We start from the raw sequence: 19,110 nt of genomic DNA, 5'->3' as shown, positions 1-19,110 counted from the left end.
CGAACGGTCCTCTACATGCCCCATAGAAAATTCAGACAATAAAGATGAAACATCCTTTTGCAGCAATGTTAAACTAAATTGAGGTTGCTGCTATCCTAAAGCAAAATTAAGATAAGTAGTAGCATTTTGCAGAAACAGCATCAGCGGAAAAGACATTTGATTGGCAATCCACCGTTGATGCTTAATAAACAGAAGAACATAACGAAATGCTTCTAGCAGCATATGCAGTCTTCCATGAGGTATTGCTTGCCAAGACCATTGATGCACCTTTGATTCTGGAAAAGAAGGCCGATCCGAACGCCCTTCCTCTTTCTCATCTTGAATATTGCGCAGAATAGCTTCCACTGAAGAATGTTGTTACTATCAGCCAAACGTAAATTTAGAAGCAGAGATGATCGCATCAACAGAGGATGCCAACATCGGTGAGTATCGTTGCCTGACTTAGAGAACCTATGACAGTGGAAAAACAGACAATTTCGTCGAGCCAGAGCTATCACAGCCATTGGCAACAGATGCTTGTTATGAAATATTAGTTGGTTCCTGCCAAACCATAAAGCATCAATAATAAAAAAAATGGGAGACATGAAATCATTGCCAAAGATTCCTGCCCGACTTTATGAACTTCAGAGATCCAATCAGTGAGCCATTGGATCAAAGATATGGAAACCATAGAATCAATCCATAAATTGAACTCAGATCCAAACCAAACTGCTCTGGCAAAAGAACGATGTAAAAATAAATGGTTGAACCCCACAGGCAACAAACATCTATCATCTATCTTTGGATTCGGATCAGGTATAGAACTTCAATAAAGAATAATGTGTTTTTGGATTGAATTACATACCACTGATTTTGCCGAAAGCATCCATCTCAGTTTGCTATCACACTTATTGTTGTGTCAGACTTCATAGCATGTTTCTTTTTTATTGAATATTTCAAAAATATGCATTGGCTAAAGATATGCATTTATGGATTCTATCATCTATTTTTTCATATTATATGAAAAATAAATGTATATATTTTCCTTTTGGCCTGAAAGGATAAATGTGTATATCAATAAAACTTATATATTTATCCATGTTATATAATAAATATGCATACAAGCAAGCATTAGTTGTAATGAAAGGGGTTATGACTGTTTGGACATGAAGTTTGAAGTTTGAGTTTGTATAAATGTAAAAAATATCTTTAAAAGAACTATTTTAAATTAGCCTAACAATATTTAAATATGACTCATTCAAATAGCTATATAATAAATATACATTTATTTACTAAATATTCTAAATATATTTGTTTATACATTTAATTGACTTTTTTCAATAAGTTGAAATAATTTATTTACAGATGCATATCAGGGAATCTTAATGTGCTTACAAAATATTCACAATCAACCTTTTAAAGTTCATAAATGTAATAGTTTGGAGATTAAACGTTATATGTATTGCTATACAAAGTGCCTTGCACACAAGTGATTGTTATTAGAGAAAAATAGAAGAGCAACATAATTTTTTTTTATTGATCAACAAGAATACTTCATAAAACAAATACGAAATGGAGAGTAGCAGTACAGAAAAGCAACAAAACAAAGGCAAACCAAACGAAAGAAAAAGGAAAAACAACAACAAACAGGAGAGTAGCAGCAAATGAAAGTCAGCCAACTCCAGATCTAAGCTTGGAACGAGAGAGTTGGTTCTTGATTTGATCAACCTTGTTGACATCCTCAGCTAAAAAAGTAGTCAAAGAAAGTGCTGGTATATCTATCCGCCCAAAAGGATACATGTCCTTACAATAAAATCTTCGAATTAGACAAGTAAGGTTACCCTTATTAATTCTCTCTAAGTTCTAAAAATTATGATAATTACTAAATTCGTCAAATTTCACAAATGGGATCCCAAGTTTTTAATATTTTTAAAACATTTCAAAAATTTTTCACAAGTGAAAAATCAAAGTTCGCTTAACATGCAGAAGCATAAAATCTAAAAAAGAATCAAGGCATTTGCTTAAAAATTAAAAAACAGTGAGACAATGTAGAAACAAAGGCATGAGCGGCGGCTTGTCACACTTGCGCCGTGCATTGCGAGCCTCTGTGCCAGGCATCGGGGCTCATTGCATGGTTTTGACAACAGATTTTGTGGTCATTTGATAGCAACTGGGCAAACTTTTGACGCTCTCCATTTTTCTGTGTGATGTCCTATTGAGACGATCTAAATGTCCATAGAGAGTTTTTTTCTAGCCCTAGCTAATGGCTTTAGTTTTACACTCAAATTATTTGTTAGTCAAAAGTTGTACACTCATTTTAAAATTCACTTTTTTTCACAATTACACATAACTTGAGCGTCTAAAACTCTTACCATAAGTCAAAAGCTACCAATACTACTCAAACCATACTCAATAGATTAAAATGGACCTGTGCAATACGCTACATCACTAACAATATTTATTAATCACATTTTCATTACCCAACCCCTTAATCTCAAAAAAAGGAGGAGAAGCTCTAATTTTAAATTTTCAAAATTAATCAACATAATTCAAGTGCCACACACAACTATTACTTGCATTAGTATTTTGGCTCTGCTCTAGGTCTCACAATTAATACATACACACCCTAGGGCCCAAATTACACTATATAGTTTAACAAAACACATATAATGCAAGTAAGACACAACATGAAATATCTCTAGTTGGCAATATCATGCAAAAATATACACATTAATATTCAAAAAGAAAAGGAGGCCTACTAATAGGATATTAATTTTATGCCTTAGATTGTTTCCCTCTATCTTGTTCCCTTGAACTAGTTCATATAATATTAAAGATAATGAGATGAGTACAACCACTTAGTAACTAAGGTCCATCTAACTTATACTAATACATGTCAATCAATTTAAATGCAAATAACAAAGTATTATTCTCAATTCATTTAGCATGATCAAGAAACACTAATCATAATTCTCATTTATATTAGCATGTATTCATAAGGTAATAACTTATTAACACATTTTCACATAGATATAATACTAATATCATTATTTTTATCACTATAGTCACAATACAGACAATTATATGTCCTTTTATCATTATATGCATGATCATACTTTTTTTATATCTTCCTTATTTCCTTGACACGAAATTATGGGCTATAATATATTGGGATAGTCTATAAATTAAGACTACCCTAACCAAACACGCGTGAAAGGTTACCTGGCCAAGGTTTTTTAATTCACTTGTGAGTCACGGTTTTCCCCATTCCTCACTCTATGGGGGGGTCATTCTCCTTAAACTAGTTTCCTTGTTAAACAAATAGATAACTAGCTAGGTTCGAGTTTCTCGTTAAACCAGTGAGACAATTCCTCCTTAAACAAGTGGGACAGTGTGAATAATAAATCTAGAATAACCATCGAGCTCTGATTGAAGCCTTATCATGTAAATTTTAATTCTCTACTCCTCTTTTTAGGTGAACTCCCGCCTCTCATAATCTTGCAATGTATAAATATGCAATAACATAGCATGCAAGTATTCACTACTCAAACATGCTCAATTATCTCATTGTACTCTTATTACACATTTTCATCACATAATTACATTTAATATGCATTATTGGACTCCACAATATGTTATGTCATTGAGCTCCTGTAACATCCCAATTTAAATTTTAATAGTTAATTTAGGTTAATAGAAATTTTAAAAAAATAATATTTAGAGGTAAGAAAATTAGTAGAAAATGATTATTAAATCTAATTTAGGATATAATTCTAAATTAAAAAAAAATTAAAAAAAAATTATTAAAAAAAATTAATTAAAAAAAATTATTAAATTATTATTATAATAAAAAAGGGGAAAAGGTATGCCAAAAAAAAAGGAAGAAGAAGAGAAAACGAATTTGCTTTCGGCGCCGCATGAATAGTAAATATAAAATAATAATAAAAAAAAGGGGAGAGAGAGAAGAAGAAATAATAAAAAAAATGTGTGGGACCCACTGAATTTTTATAAAAACTCACCTTCCTTCATTTCCTCATTCATTCCTGCGCGCGAGCTGAGGCGGAGAGAACGCGAGTCACCGGTGCGAAATATCTAAATTTTTAAGGTAAGAGTTTTTAATAGGATATTTAGGGTGTGATTTTAAGCTTTTTAAGACTAAGTAAGTGTTCTAAAAATTTTTCTTAGTCATCCTTCTTCTTTAGTTTCTGAGTTTGTAGTGGTAGAAAATTTAAGATCTGGAAGAGGGATGAATTTATGTTGAATAAATATGGTTTTTGAGGTTGTCAGTAGTATAATAAATGTTATAGAGTATAAATTTGTTAATGATCTTTGAATTTATGGCTTATGGATCAAATTCTAGACTAGATCTGAAAATATATGTTGATTTATTGAGGTTTAGATGATTATTTGGGATGAGAAATGAATTATTATGGCTATAGGATTATGATTCTAAGCTAGAGATTTAATTTTTAATTTTTGGGTATTTTAGGTACGAATTTATGAAATAAAAAGAAAAATTTTGATAATAAAAATTAGTTTAGAAGTTGATTTTTAGATTATTAATGTTTATTGATAATTAAAAGAGGAGTTAAAAATTATACTTAATAGTATTAACTATAGATTTGTATTAAGATTGAGATTAGAAATTATGTTATATTTTTAATTCTATTATTAGAATTATTTTATTAGTTTCAAAAATTGAAACTAATATTTATAAATAATATGTTATTTGTAGATTGTATTACTGGTGAAGATTGTGGTGAGAGAGAAATTTTAAGGAATAATTTATTGAAAAAGCCACAAGGTAACCATGCTTTTAATTTATGATTAGTGTTACTTCATGTTAATTGGGTGATTATTGAGAAAATTATAAATTTTGTAATATTATATAATTGTGCAATATTATTATAAATTTATTTGATTATTGTGGGAGGTGTTGGGAGACTTGCTATTATTGTTGTATTTATGTACCACGTGGTACGCCCCTATTGGAGCTCAATAGGTGGCTTGTAAGGGCTCGGGCTAATCTACCTTTGGCCGGGTAATTTAGCACCGAGTGAGGGCTACGGCTCGAGGTTAATGGAGGGATATAAGGATGGTTGTTTGTGTGTATTGTAATATTTCTTATATTTATTGAAATTATATTATTTTTAATTTTCACTTAATAAGTACACACTTAACTGTTTGTATACACTATCATAAATTGGCTTTGGTTACTGGGACTTTTGAGTCTCATTATGTGGTTAACAATTTTCAGGAGAAGAGCCACGAGTGACACGTGGAGGAGTCCTAGAGGCTTAGTGGTATAGATCCACTGTCTCTTTTGGGTATTTAATTTATGATTTATAATGTGTTATATTGCCAATATTAGGGCTTTTTGTTTATTGTCAATTATATGAATATATAAATGTAATCATGCCTTTCAAACTATTTCTATTTTTGGTACAATTTGGATGACTGTAATTTTAATATTTGGTTTACTTTGGATTGGTTAAAATGGCATGATTATAAGGCTAAATAACTGGCTTATGTTGAAAATTGACTAAATTGCTTATTTTACTTGTTGGGAGTATAAGGATGGACAAATGTGATTTAGTTTACTTGTTGGGAGTATAAGGATGGACAAATGTGATTTAACCTAATGGCATGTGGGAGGTAAAAATTTATCTGAAATGTTATAGTGTGTGAGTTGAAGCCAATTATAAAATATTTTATATCGAAATTATTGATATAAAAATGTGTTGGGTGGCTGTAACCCAACTATGGTTGAGTTAAATTATTTAAAAAAAAAATTTTGGTGTGTTACAGCTCCTCTATCACATAATCATTGAACTCCACTTAACATATAATAATTGAACTCTATCATAATTCACATCATTAAATTTCAAATAAAATAAGTCATGGAACTCCACTAACATTAATTCATATAACTTCACATGTTCACTATCATTGTACTTCAATTAATTATAATCATTGAACTCTACAGCGCATGTCATTGAACTCCATAAAACTTTAATATAAATTTGTAACATTTCATGCCACACTTGCATTAAGAAATTTCACACATTTTAATTGTAAGTATAAATAAATCAACTAACACATAAGAGCACAAGAGATAATTCTCCTGGTTACCTCAAACTTTTAAGAGGTCAAATGTTTCACTCCTCAATTACACACTCCCCAAACTTTCACGAAACTTGAATGGCACCAAAAATGCTCACTCTACAATCAATCATGATATGATTCATCAATATCCCTTTTTGAATAATTTTTACTATTAACTCAAACACTTCTTTACTCCTAAGATTCAATATCTTCCTATAAAAAGGTATCCATAAGATTTTTTAGCTTTCTTTAACTCATGTTAACTTTATTGAAACCTTAAATCACCACTAATGGAGCCATATTGCACCAACTACTCTATTTATGGTGGGATTTCCTAGTATTTATTGCCCCAACCACCAACACTCATAAAGTCATAAATACTAGATTTTATTAGCTTAATTAACTCACATTAACTTTATTTAAGTCAATGAGTTCAAACCTATAACCTCTATAGGCTAAGAATTATCTTTCTCAAACAAACCCTAACTTTTCAACTTGAGAAAATGGAAGAGAAAAAGAGATTTAAGCTTTAGGAACTTACTCCTAGTATTTTGAAATTTTAAAACACTTTAAATGCTCAAATCCCTTAAGTTTTAGCAGAGCTCTTTCATTTTTCCTTTGTTTCTTCTCAATTTTTACATTTGATACACTCTTATTTCTACAGAAAAGTGACCATGTGCCACGACAGACTTACCATACTATAGTGCATGACACAGAAAAGCCTTGCCCAAGCATATTGGCATATATGTATCATGACAGATCATCCACAAGCCACACATGTGACACAAAATCTCATCCTTCAAATTTTCTCGCTCTTTAACATCTAAGTAACCCAACTTCATTTCGAACTCGCATTTAAAGTTAAAATTACAACCAAACAAGCCAGTTAGACCTCTTGAGCCACACATTTCATTAATAAACTTAATTACTCTAATCAAACTTTGTTGGTCATGTTTAAGTTTTGAGGATGTTATACTTACAAGCCCCAAGAGCTAAATGATCCACTACCTTGTTGCCTTCATGACGTGTGAAAATGACGATGAACTCACCAAGGATCTTGGAAGGTCCAACGTATCAAAAACCACACCTTCACCCATTCATTCACACGTATCAGAGCGACCAGATTGCAAGTAAGAGACTAGTGAGGAGTAGTCACTTTCAAAAATTATCTTGCTATTGCCAAGATCAATTCCAACGTTAGTGCCTTTCGAAGTGCCATTGCCTCAGTCATAAAAGTTGAGATAGATTTTATTTTCTCCGCAAAAGACCATTTAAAGCCTCTAAAATCATCTCTACAAATTATCCTAATTGCAATAAAGTTATTTTTGGGATTAAAAGCTCCATCACAATTTACCTTTAAGAAATCGAGAGGAGGAAAATGCCAGCATCAAGATTGTGGAGCTTCCTTACATATTTGGTTATCTTCACTGTTGATAGAATAATGAAGATAACCAAATAATGGATAATTGTTAAGTATATACTCCTTTCATTAAAAAACGTAAGGCATTTTTAATTAAATCTCACCTCTCAATAAAATAGTTACTGACTTTTAAACTAACTCTATCTTTTCATATTTACCCTTATTAAATGCTTTATAATAAATATAAAGTCATTCATTAATAGAGATACTTTAAAAAAAAACAATGATTATATTTTAAAAAACTAAAAATGCTTTATATTTTTTAACATCCAACTCCTTAAATAATACGTTACATTTTTCAATGGAGGGAGTATAATTTAAACAATTATTACTTTTAATCCTAGTATAAAAATATATTTCAATTAATTATAATTATTTTTTAATCAATAAAATCATTTTTATTATTTTTTGAAATATTTCTAAGTTAAACCAAATTCAACCTGAATACTCAGGCAGCTTGAAGAGAAAAAATACTTAGATAGACTGGATGCACTATATTATTTATAGTTTGTCCAATTAAAATTTTTAAAACAATCTAAATAAAATATTATGTAACATTTTTTAATTAATTTTATTTTTATCACAAAATGTCCATTGGATTTCTTTCATTTTTTCTTTTTACTATTATTAATATCAAAATTAATTTATATTTAATGTCATTTAAATATTATATTTTTATTGAACAGATTATAAATAACGTGATATACCTACTTTACTTAAGTATTTCTTGCCTGCAGAGTTTCTATTAGCCCCGTATATGTGATTCTTTTGTTATGAGTTTGCTGGCTAAATATGATTAACGATCCGGTCAAATTTTGAGCTACATTCTAAGTTACATCAATATCAATAATAATTAGAATTAATAATAAATTATGAAAAATAAATTCTCGATTAGATTTTTTAAAATTAGAATTTAATTTTAAATTTTCACAAAAAAGGAATTTAATTTTAAATTATTATATCCAAATGAAAACGCTAGACCGATGTGATATGACTATGCTGGAACATTCCTTTGTTATGAGTTTGGTATATATCAGCCGAGAAATACCCGACATATTGCAAAGTCGTGACACGTGAGCATTGAATTTTATAACGCGGACTTTATTAAAACAAAACAAAACACGAGTGGCCGTGTTCAACTAATCAATCTCTTGATCTTGTGGATACAGTGAGTTTTGGGCTTGCGATGCTATTGACGGCACAGGGGTACGAAAATTGAAAGATTTTTTTAAAATAAACTTTTAATTCTTTAAATTTGATTTTGTAATCACTTTAGGGTAGTTTAAATTTTAATTAGATATAATTAATTGTAAAAATAATTAATTAATATAATTAATTTAATTATAATTAATTATATTATAATACAATTTGTTTGGATATTAAAATTAATTTTAGCTGTGTAAATTATCATAAAGAATATTGAATCTATAAGCAAAATACATTATTTAATAGTAAAATTAAATCTATAAGTAACCTTTTAAAACTTATTTCAAAACGTGATTCTAGCTCAATAATTAATTATCAAATTTTTTGGCTATTTAGGTAACTATTTAGCCCAAAAATTAATTATATTGTCAATCCAAATAGGCTATTAGTCTTTTAAATTTATTTTTTATTATTTTGATCCATATATTTTGTCTCGATTATCAATTTGATTCTCATAATTTTAAAAATATATGCATAATATGTAAATCCAAGTTGACCGATCTGGTTAAACAGGTAAAATGTTAAATTAATCTTGACCAGTTTAATGAAATACTTTATTTATAATTAGTTTGATTATAGTTTAACTATGACCATTAATTATTAAATTAGTTCTTTGACCTGTTTAATAATTGATCTAATTTTCAGTACATTTAAAAAAACAAATATTGACAAAAATGTTGTGTAAAGGACATATTGATAAAAATTAAATTGATTTAAATGTTAATTTATTTTCATTTAACTATATATACATGTTAAGTCATTGACATATTTTACATATTACATTAATTTAAAAGTTAATTTTTGTTTCAAAATTTAAAAGACTGATGTGAAAATTTTGAAAAATGTGAAAGACTTACTAAGTTGATAAAAATTAAATTTGGAGGACCAAATTGATGAATGAAACAATTTTGAAATATTAAAAGTTCCATTATCCAAGATTTTTAATATTATATTTTTTTTAAAAAAAAAAAGTAGTCCGTACCCCCTACAGTTTATAAATATTAGAGCATAATTTATTAAAAGTTTTATATTTTATATCAATTGTGTAACTTTACAATGGCACTTGCAAATAGTGTTGCAAATTGCAATATTTTATATTTGTCGGCCAAAAAGCCGTCCAGCTCTTCAATCAGATACGTTCATTTAAAAGGGGTAATGACATAAAAATTTCTTAAAATATGTAAATAATAATAAAATTTTGTAAAATGCTATAATTTTTCTTTCAATTCCCTGATAATCTTTCCGATATTGATAATTTTTTGGTGAAATAATTAAAATACTTTAAGTTTAAATTAAAAAAGTAACCACTCTAATCCTAAAGAAATAGTATAAGTGATTATTTTAATTTAAATAACAATTACTTTTTATGACAATAAATAGAATAGAACGACTTAATGTGTATAAATTTGAGAAGAATTATGATATTATTTTAATTATTTTATCAAAAATTATTAATGTCAGAAAAGTCATCAAAAATTTAAAAAAAAATTATGACATTTCACAATATCTTGCTATTAGCTGTATATTTCAGGAAATTTTTCCATCATTTTTTCTACTTCTTACTAATATTTGATTAAAAATTTGCTTTTCAAAAAAAATCGTCTAACTAATATCAAATGTATGTTATCATTTGTAAATTCAATTGTTTCATTTCATATTATTATCATTTTTTATAATATTTTAAAAATCAGATCAAACATCAAATCAAAAAAATTAACAAGTCACAATTCTTACAATTCAATTGATTGGACAAGTAACAAAATAATTAAATAATAATATAAATATTAATATAAACTAATAAAAAAGTAAAATTTTATTTAAAAACTAAAAATAGCAAATAAATATCTGAAAATAGGATATTTATTTAGTTTTTTATTTTTAGTAAGAAAACAGCTCTAATGTCGAAGACCCGCAAATTACAATTACTTCATTTGATTGCAAGAATAAAATAAAATAAAAAATAGAATTGTGTGTAGTTGCTTTTTGTCTTTTCAAGTGAGCACGAGCACAAGGCTCAATAACTAAGATTGCAAGACAGACGTAGACTTAGTCCTTCCCACTATGTATATTTACTGAATTTTACTCCCCATTTAATAATTTAATAATTATACAATATTTTGCATTTTAACTTTATACCACTGCGCAACCATCCCCCTTTCCATCTCAGTTTCTTTTTCCCTGCTACTCCCTTTCAATTTTCAACATGCTAAGTCAAAAAATGTCTACACACTCTTTCGGATAAGCTTCCAACAATTGTTGCGGATGAAATGTAGCCCGTCTCGCCTATTTACAATAATCACAAGCTAGCCCATAAATTCAACCTACTTGTTTTTTTCTCTTAATGGGCGAGTTTTAATCAGCCCATTTTGATTGGGTATCGGTAGGTTTATCAAGTCATGAGTTGTTTGCTCACCCTTAATCTGGATGGCCATTTCATCATCCACGTGGAGTATGTGTAATCTGTATTGTCCATTAAGCTTTTAACCCTATCCTCGATCTTTTAACTAGATATGATTAACTCATTTAGCTAGATTTTAACCCTTTTCTCTCCTCAAGCCTCATCTGTAGCCTCTCAAGTGTTCAAACCAAACAAATGAGTCCAACTATCTACGTGGATTAAGCTCGAGAAGAGAGAAGGGTTAAACTTTGGTTAAATGATTTAACCTTATAATATCTAGTTAAAAGATTGAGGATAGGATTAAAAGTTAAATGGACAATGTAGATTACAAATACCTATATGGATGACGAGCTGGCGATCTAGATGGAAGATAACGGTCAAGATTTAAAAGCTATTCCTTCTGTTTAAAAATATAAGATATTTTTTAAAAGGTTAAATGTTAAAAAATGTAAAACATTTTTATTTTTTTAAGGTGTAATTATTATCTTTTTTTAAAAGTGTCTCTATTAAATAAATCACTTTACATTTGTTTTATAATAAAATATTTTATTAAATAAAAATAAATATAAAAAATAAAATTAATTTAAAAATAATAATCATTTTATTAAGAATGAAATTTAATTAAAAATATTTCATATTATTAAACGAAGGGAGTAATGGTCAATGCAGTTAGGAAAGCAACATTATATCTAAATAAAAAAATGTTAAAGGTAAAATTAAGCTGAAAAATATTTTAAAATATAACGTGTGCCGGGTAAAAATATCGAGAACATTTTTACACCCTAACCCTGTAATTTATATATACACCAAAGTCGAGTGGTTATTTAGATCCAAGTTGCCAAATTGCCTCCCTATCGTTTCAAAGAGTCTCCTACTGTTTTACTTTTTGACGACAATATGAAATACCCACACCAACCGAGGCAAATTGAAATGAAATCATTGAGCGGCCCAGAATTCACTGGAAAGCCGTGTGTCCCTTTGCTTCCTGAGTCTAGTGACTCTGGTCTGTCTGTTCCTGTGGGCTATTTATTTATTTATATTTATTATTTCAAAATATTAATTTAACATTTTTTTTAGATAAAATAATCCAATAGAGATCAAGGGGACACAAGCTTGAGAAGTGTGAGCTCTCTAGAATCAAGATAGAGCTTAGAAGCATCTCCTTGGCTTAACCGAAAGAAAAGCAGATTCACCATTCGTCAGCCAGGCAGGCATCTGTGCTTGAACCCCCAATCCACGATGAAGAAATCACGGCTAGTGTTCGTGCCTGCTCCCGGCATGGGTCACCTTGTGTCAGCCGTCGAGTTCGCCAAGCTTCTTATCAACCACGACCACCGCCTTTCCATCACCGTCTTCGTCCTCAAGTCACCAGGCTCCACCAGCGTCGATGCCTACACTGACTCTCTCACTGCCTCCCCTAACTTCCCCGAACGCCTCCACTTCGTTCATCTCCCAACCGACGAGTCGGCTCCCTATTTACACGACCTCATCCAGAACAACATCCCCCTTATCAAGCAGGCCGTGTCCGACCTCGTTCAACAGTCCCAATCCGACCCTGACTCCCCCCGACTCGCCGCCTTCGTCGTCGACATGTTCTGCACAGCCATGATCGACGTCGCCAACGAGCTCGCCGTTCCCACCGTCGTCTTCTACACCTCCGGCGCCGCATTTCTCGGCCTTATGCTCCATCTTCACCAGCTCGGGGAACAGGGTGTTCTCGACATGACGGTGCCTGACTTCAAGGACTCGGGCACTGAGTTAGCCATCCCGAGTTTTGAGAACCCCGTGCCCGCTAATGTTTTGCCCTCGGTGCTCCTAGAGAAGCAGTGGGAGGAATTTGTGGACAATTACGTCAAGGGCCTTCGGAAAGCGAAGGGTATAATTGTAAACACGTTCGAGGAGCTTGAATCGCACGCTGTTCGCTCCTTAGCTCAAGGAGATACCAGGATTTATCCTGTGGGGCCCATCTTAAGCGCTATGGACGACGAAAAGGCTCAACAAAGATCAGATGTCATCGAGTGGCTCGACAATCAGCCCGAGTCGTCGGTTTTATTCCTCTGCTTCGGGAGCAGGGGTTGTTTCGGTGAGGATCAAGTGAGAGAAACAGCGCGCGCTCTAGAGAACAGTGGGGTCCGCTTCTTGTGGTCCTTGCGTAAGCCCCCACCGGAGGGTTCAAAGAACATTGCTGATTACTCTGACCCGGCAGAGGTGTTACCAGAAGGGTTCTTAGATCGGACTGCCCAGATTGGGAAAGTCATTGGATGGGCTCCCCAGGCCCAAGTGCTGGCCCATAAAGCGGTGGGAGGGTTCGTGTCCCACTGCGGATGGAACTCTACTCTGGAAAGCGTATATTACGGAGTGCCCATTGCCACGTGGCCGCTATTCGCAGAACAACAAACCAACGCGTTTGAATTAGTGCGCGAGTTGAAGATGGCCGTAGAAATATCATTGGATTACAGAATGGCTTTCAGGAGAGAAAGCGAGCCGGGGGTAATAAGTGCAGAGAGGATAGAGAAAGGGATAGAGGAAGTGATGGAGAGAGAAAGTGAGAGGAGGAAGAAGGTGAAACAGATGAGTGAGTTGAGTCGGAAGGCGCTGAAGGAAGGTGGATCTTCCTACGCTTATCTGGGCCGTTTCATTGAGGATATACTGAATGATAGGATGTGAAGCTATCAAGATTGATGAAGAACCAGCATAAGAAGACTTGTGTAACACTTTGTAATTCATATACCACGAGGTGAGAGGACGTTAACTGCATCATTGGTGTTTGCTTGAATTTACTTCGTTAAATGCTCTAGCTTCCTGGTCGTCGTCGTCCTGTATTATTAGTGTTTCTTTTCTATTACTTATTTTAAAATGATTGCCACTTTGAAATTTTAGTTTTATCTCGAAATAGTTAGTGTTCGCGTAGCAATTTTTCATTACTGTAAAGTTGTTTTCGTCAAATGCCATTATAGACTATTTTGGTAAGATCTAAACTAACTAATGTATGTTAGATTTTTCTCCTTAAGAAAATAATTTCGGAATTTCATTAATTTGATTCAAGATAATTCAGCCGGGCAAGAATTTAACCCCGTAATTTTGATTATCAATCAATCTGTATTAAAAAAACAGAGAGAGAAGAAATGGAATGGGCGAAAATGATGACTAATATCAGAAAGAGGAGAAAATAATACTTTTTCCCCCTTTAAACTTCTAGTCAAAGTGTCAAACTGTTAAAGAATGGCCTATGTCTTTAGCTGAAGACGAAGGTGCCTTTACTTTGAAGTTTAACAAAATAAGCAGTGCCGTCTTATACATAAATCACTTGAAAATTGTAACTACTTCATCAAAATCAATAAAGGGTAGATAAATTGCTGATATTGTTTGAAAATAATTTTTTATATTTTACTTTTATTAAATACATCAACATTTAAAATACTCATCTCTCATTGGAAGCTGCAGGAGGATAAAATTGAAATAAGGTAATTAATGGTCTATTCCTCATGTAAAGCAACTTGTAAAATTATCATAAATTTCTCCAAAGAAATGATTTACACGCACGCACAGAGTATAGTATGCAAATAAAAGATAATGTCAATTCAAGTGAACATAAGCCCAAGAACACTCTACAATAGGAGATTTTGCCTAAAAGGCCGAAACTGGGAGATTCAATCATAAATTGCAACCTGGGCCCATATCAATGCTTGATCAACCAAAGAATGAACTTCTTTAATGTAGAAGTGAAACTAACCAATTAAAATTAACATGAGTTGTAAAGGCTCTCGTAACTTAAAGGCATCTTGAGGGAGATAGTTTCTATTATCAATGAAGCTTAGCCTTATTCCTTTTGCTTAAAAATTATGTAATTATATTAATCATAAAAAGAGTACAAAGGTTAAACTTTCAAGTGCCTTTGGCTCCATTTCTGTCCACCAAGGAATGGGAACATGAATTCTATTGGAGGATTAAGAGTGTTTGCTTATCTTTTTTGAACTTCAGTGCCAACATTTTCAGAGATATCATAATAGGATTTCATGGATAGGCCATACCTCTGGGGAAAAAAATTGCACATAAGCAAATTAAACGTGTCGTTTCATTTTCTATTTTTATAACAGATACAATGAATTCTATTCTAATATTTTAATAACAAAGCAAATAATATCATTCTGATTAATATTTCATTCCATCATCATTCATTCAAACCCATGAAAGCACGGAATAACTCAGTGATAAGAGTGGGAGACCAGCTTTCTTAGTATAGTTAGTTTCTACCCGTCTCCCTTCTTCGCTTCATTTTGGCAATTTTACCACAAGGCTATACAAGAATATTTACAGACTACTATGATTTGAAGATAATTTACCAAAATATCATAAATTCATATCTCAATTTTTGCCAAATCCATATGCACATTTTTTTATCCATGAAATACATAACTCGATCTGACTAGAACCAAATCGTGTAATTTAATTTTTTTTTAAATATAAAAGCTGATAGCTCAAGGAGCAGCAATGTTATTAGAATAGAATCCACTAAGACACTAGTTCACCATTTAAGGGTAGGACCAAGGTTAAATTGTTTGTAATTAAATTAATATATTTTAAATATTATATATTAAAAATTTTAGTTGTTAAACTAATAAACTCAAGGAAAAAGTTAATAATAAAGTAATAATCAAAATCAAAACTTACAAAATAGCACGCATCCAAAACCACTGGATAATGAAATATTTTTTAACGACCATGAAGTATTAAGTATGAAGGGTGCTGCGATCAAAGATGAATGGAAAGAGAAAGAAAAGCCAAGAAGGCCACGGACTGAGGATGATAGAGCCGTGAGATGAAGGAATCAAAGAGGAAAACAGTAACAATGAACAGAGTCACAAACGCAAACAAAGCACCGGCGGACCTTTGATGAGGAAGATGACAGTTAGAGAGGAACATCACAAGTAGAGGAACAACAGATCTATGACGAGTGCAATGAGGAAGATGATGGGAGACGATGATGAAGGCTTAAGCTCAATTGCAAGAGAGGTTTAGGTTTAGGGTGCGATTTGCGAATGTGAGGCAGTGTGTGTTTTTGCCATTTTGTTCTTCTCCCAGCGTTCTGTCATTTTTTTTTTAAAAAAAAAAAAAAAACACACACACACAATCGAGATTGTACTGTGAAATTGGGGGAAAAAAAAACAGAGAGAGGGAACCACTTGAACTATCTAAACTGTTGGTTCTTCCCAATTCACATCCGGTTCATACAGTTCACAGGGGATTCCCTCTCTTCCTGGTTATACCTCACTTTCAGACGAACTACTTGGCCAGTTTCTTGGTAAACCGGTCGAACAACTGGTCTGGTCTGATTCTAATAATGTTATCAGCCAGTTAGGCCCTGCACAAGAAATTCTTATATGGACAACCATGAAAATTCTCTCCCTGCACCCACAACTTGGCCTTACCCTCTGTGGGGGAAAGATTTATCAATTAGTCCCCAAAATTTAAATAGTAAAAACTTAAAGGAATCAGTTGCATTGAATTAAATTTTACAGACTCAATTACAACTAAGTTAAAACTTGAGAGATTAAATAATTTTAGTGGCACCTGGTCTTCTCATCATTCTTCTCTCCACCAAACATATCAGGTCCACTGTCATCGTCTTGCCACTCAGACCACTTGTGAAAAGCCATTGTCCACCACCAAAAATTCACAATTTCAACATCTCCACCACCATACTAGAAACGATGTTTGATTTCAAAATCAAAAACAAAATCAAAGATCAGAAACAAAATCAAACTCAAAATCTAGACCAGGAATCGATATCGTATGATGTTGAGGTCTCCAATAAAAATGCCGATGTCAAAATCAAAAATCACATACTAGAAATCAAGGGCAAAAATAAAAAACGAACCCTAAGCTCTCTGTCAACTAATATCGCTATGTCTCACCACCATGTATCGCCACCGTTACCTCTCCAACGTCCTTATCGTTGCCTCCCTAAGCACATCATCGTCGGCGACAACAGGTGGCAATTTGTCATGCATAGGATGTGGTGCTGTGGGGATGGGATTGGTGTAAATGAAAGGAAATTCATCCTCAAAAAATTTGACATCACGGGGGACAAATATTTGACCAGTCTCAAGATCATATAAACGATATCCTTTTGTTCCATGTGGATAGCCAATAAAACTCAGATCCTCCCCCTTTCATCAAACTTACTCCTCCCATTAGTGTTGTGAGCGTACACAAGGCAACCAAAAATGCGAAGATGATTATATGTAGGAGCATGCCCCATCAATAATTCATTTGGCGTTTTATTATTTATGTCTTGAGAGGGCAACCTATTTTTGAGATATATAGCATTCAAAACACATTCTCCCCAGAACTCAAGTGGTAAACGAGCATGAAATCAGAGTGCTCTTGCAGTCTCAAGAATGTATCTATGTTTGCGTTCCACAACCCCATTTTGTTGCGGGGTGTATGGGCATGATTTCTCAATAACAATTCCTTTGAAGGCACATTGTTCCATAAGTTGTCTAGATTGAAATTCCAAGCCATTGTCAGTACGGACCCTCTTTATTTTCTAATTAAATTGGGTTCCTACTAAATTGAAGAAATTTATCAAATGAGTGGCAACCTTAGATTTTTGTCTCATTAAATAGACCCAAACACCACGACTAAAATCATCAACTATGATGAGAAAATAATGGGCTCCACTAAATGACTCACCTTGGTTAGCACCCCACACATCACATTGAATTAGCTCAAAACAATCAACAGTCTTTATTGAACTTTCATGAAAAGGGAGTCTAGTTTGCTTGGCCTTGATACAAGAATCACAAGGCAAAGCTTTATTAACATGAAGACTAGCAAACAAATTCATACGCCATTGTCACACCTTATCTCAGGAAATAAAATGAATACCGCAAAATATGGGAAATTCTTCTGGTATTAATCAGTAAATTGCATTGCAGAGTTCATCAGAAAAAAATACAGCAGAAATATGGTTCAGAAAAGGAAACGATAACAGAACAGAATTACCAGAGAAAGGAGGAGAAATAACAGAAAGGAGAGAGAGACCAATTACAATTACACACACTGTTTTTCCACTTATTGCATGCACATGCATTTTATCCCTCTTGCCCCTCTCGTAGCTTCCACGTGAGTGTTCTTGGACGGGTGCTTCTACGCAAAACAGCCAAATCCGTGCGACCGTCATTGGGTATCGCCACGTCATGGTTCAGCTCACCAATCATCAGCTCATCAATTTTGGTGAAATTGGGTTTTAGAGGGAATCGAGTTTCGTAATACAAAACAAACAAAAATATTAATTTCACTTTCACCATCACTTCCCTCACCCTAATTCATTTCTAGCAAACAGGCTCTATGAGTTTTGGTGCTTTCATTGTGGTGAGATTTTTGTCATCCAAAACTTCAATAGTTCAAATCTAAAATTTTTAACTAATAAATTTTTTTAATAAAATGATAGTTATACATATAACATTATTTTTATTTTAAATTCTGAATCTATTAAAATAATAATTTATTAAAAATATAAAAATAAAATTATATTAAAAACTTGAATGAACTTATTAACTAACTAAAGTTAGTGCAAATAATAAAAACTCTTGTCATTTAAATAAGTGATTGGAGATTTGAATGCCCATTACTTTGAGTATCTTGGCAAACAGGTTCCATGCATCACTTCATTATGCGACAAATTAATTTTGAGCATTTATAGCTATTTTGTTATGCATAAATAATACTCTCTCTAATCTTTATTATAGAATATTTTCAACCGTTTTTATATATATTAAAAAAATTAATTTTTTTTAATATTATAAAAAAATGAGATGCACTTTTATTTTTATCCTTAACTTTAAATAATAAGATAATTATATTAAATACTTTTACACTAATTAAGAAAGGATAAAATTAAAAAAATAATTTAATTATTATAAAATATTTTATATTTTAAATTAAAAAATACTTTTAAAAAGTGTCATATATCGCTGGAGAAAGTAGTTATGCACTC

At 32.0% G+C, this 19,110-nt stretch overlaps 1 protein-coding gene across 1 annotated transcript; it reads left to right on the top strand.

Annotated features, from left to right (window-relative positions):
* Positions 1–12,215: 12,215 nt before the first annotated feature.
* On the top strand, positions 12,216–13,919 carry LOC129301931 (UDP-glucose flavonoid 3-O-glucosyltransferase 6-like). Its single transcript, XM_054940561.1, has one exon. The coding sequence runs from the start codon at positions 12,348–12,350 to the stop codon at positions 13,773–13,775; it is 1,428 nt and encodes a 475-aa protein (XP_054796536.1). The 5' UTR covers positions 12,216–12,347; the 3' UTR covers positions 13,776–13,919.
* Positions 13,920–19,110: the final 5,191 nt, after the last annotated feature.

Source organism: Prosopis cineraria, unplaced genomic scaffold (assembly GCF_029017545.1).
Source record: "Prosopis cineraria cultivar Desert tree isolate PC_DT_omini unplaced genomic scaffold, ASM2901754v1 PC2, whole genome shotgun sequence".
NCBI lineage: Eukaryota > Viridiplantae > Streptophyta > Magnoliopsida > Fabales > Fabaceae > Prosopis > Prosopis cineraria.
The sequence above is the reverse complement of the archived record's forward strand: the minus strand, read 5'-3'. Positions and strand labels throughout refer to the sequence as shown.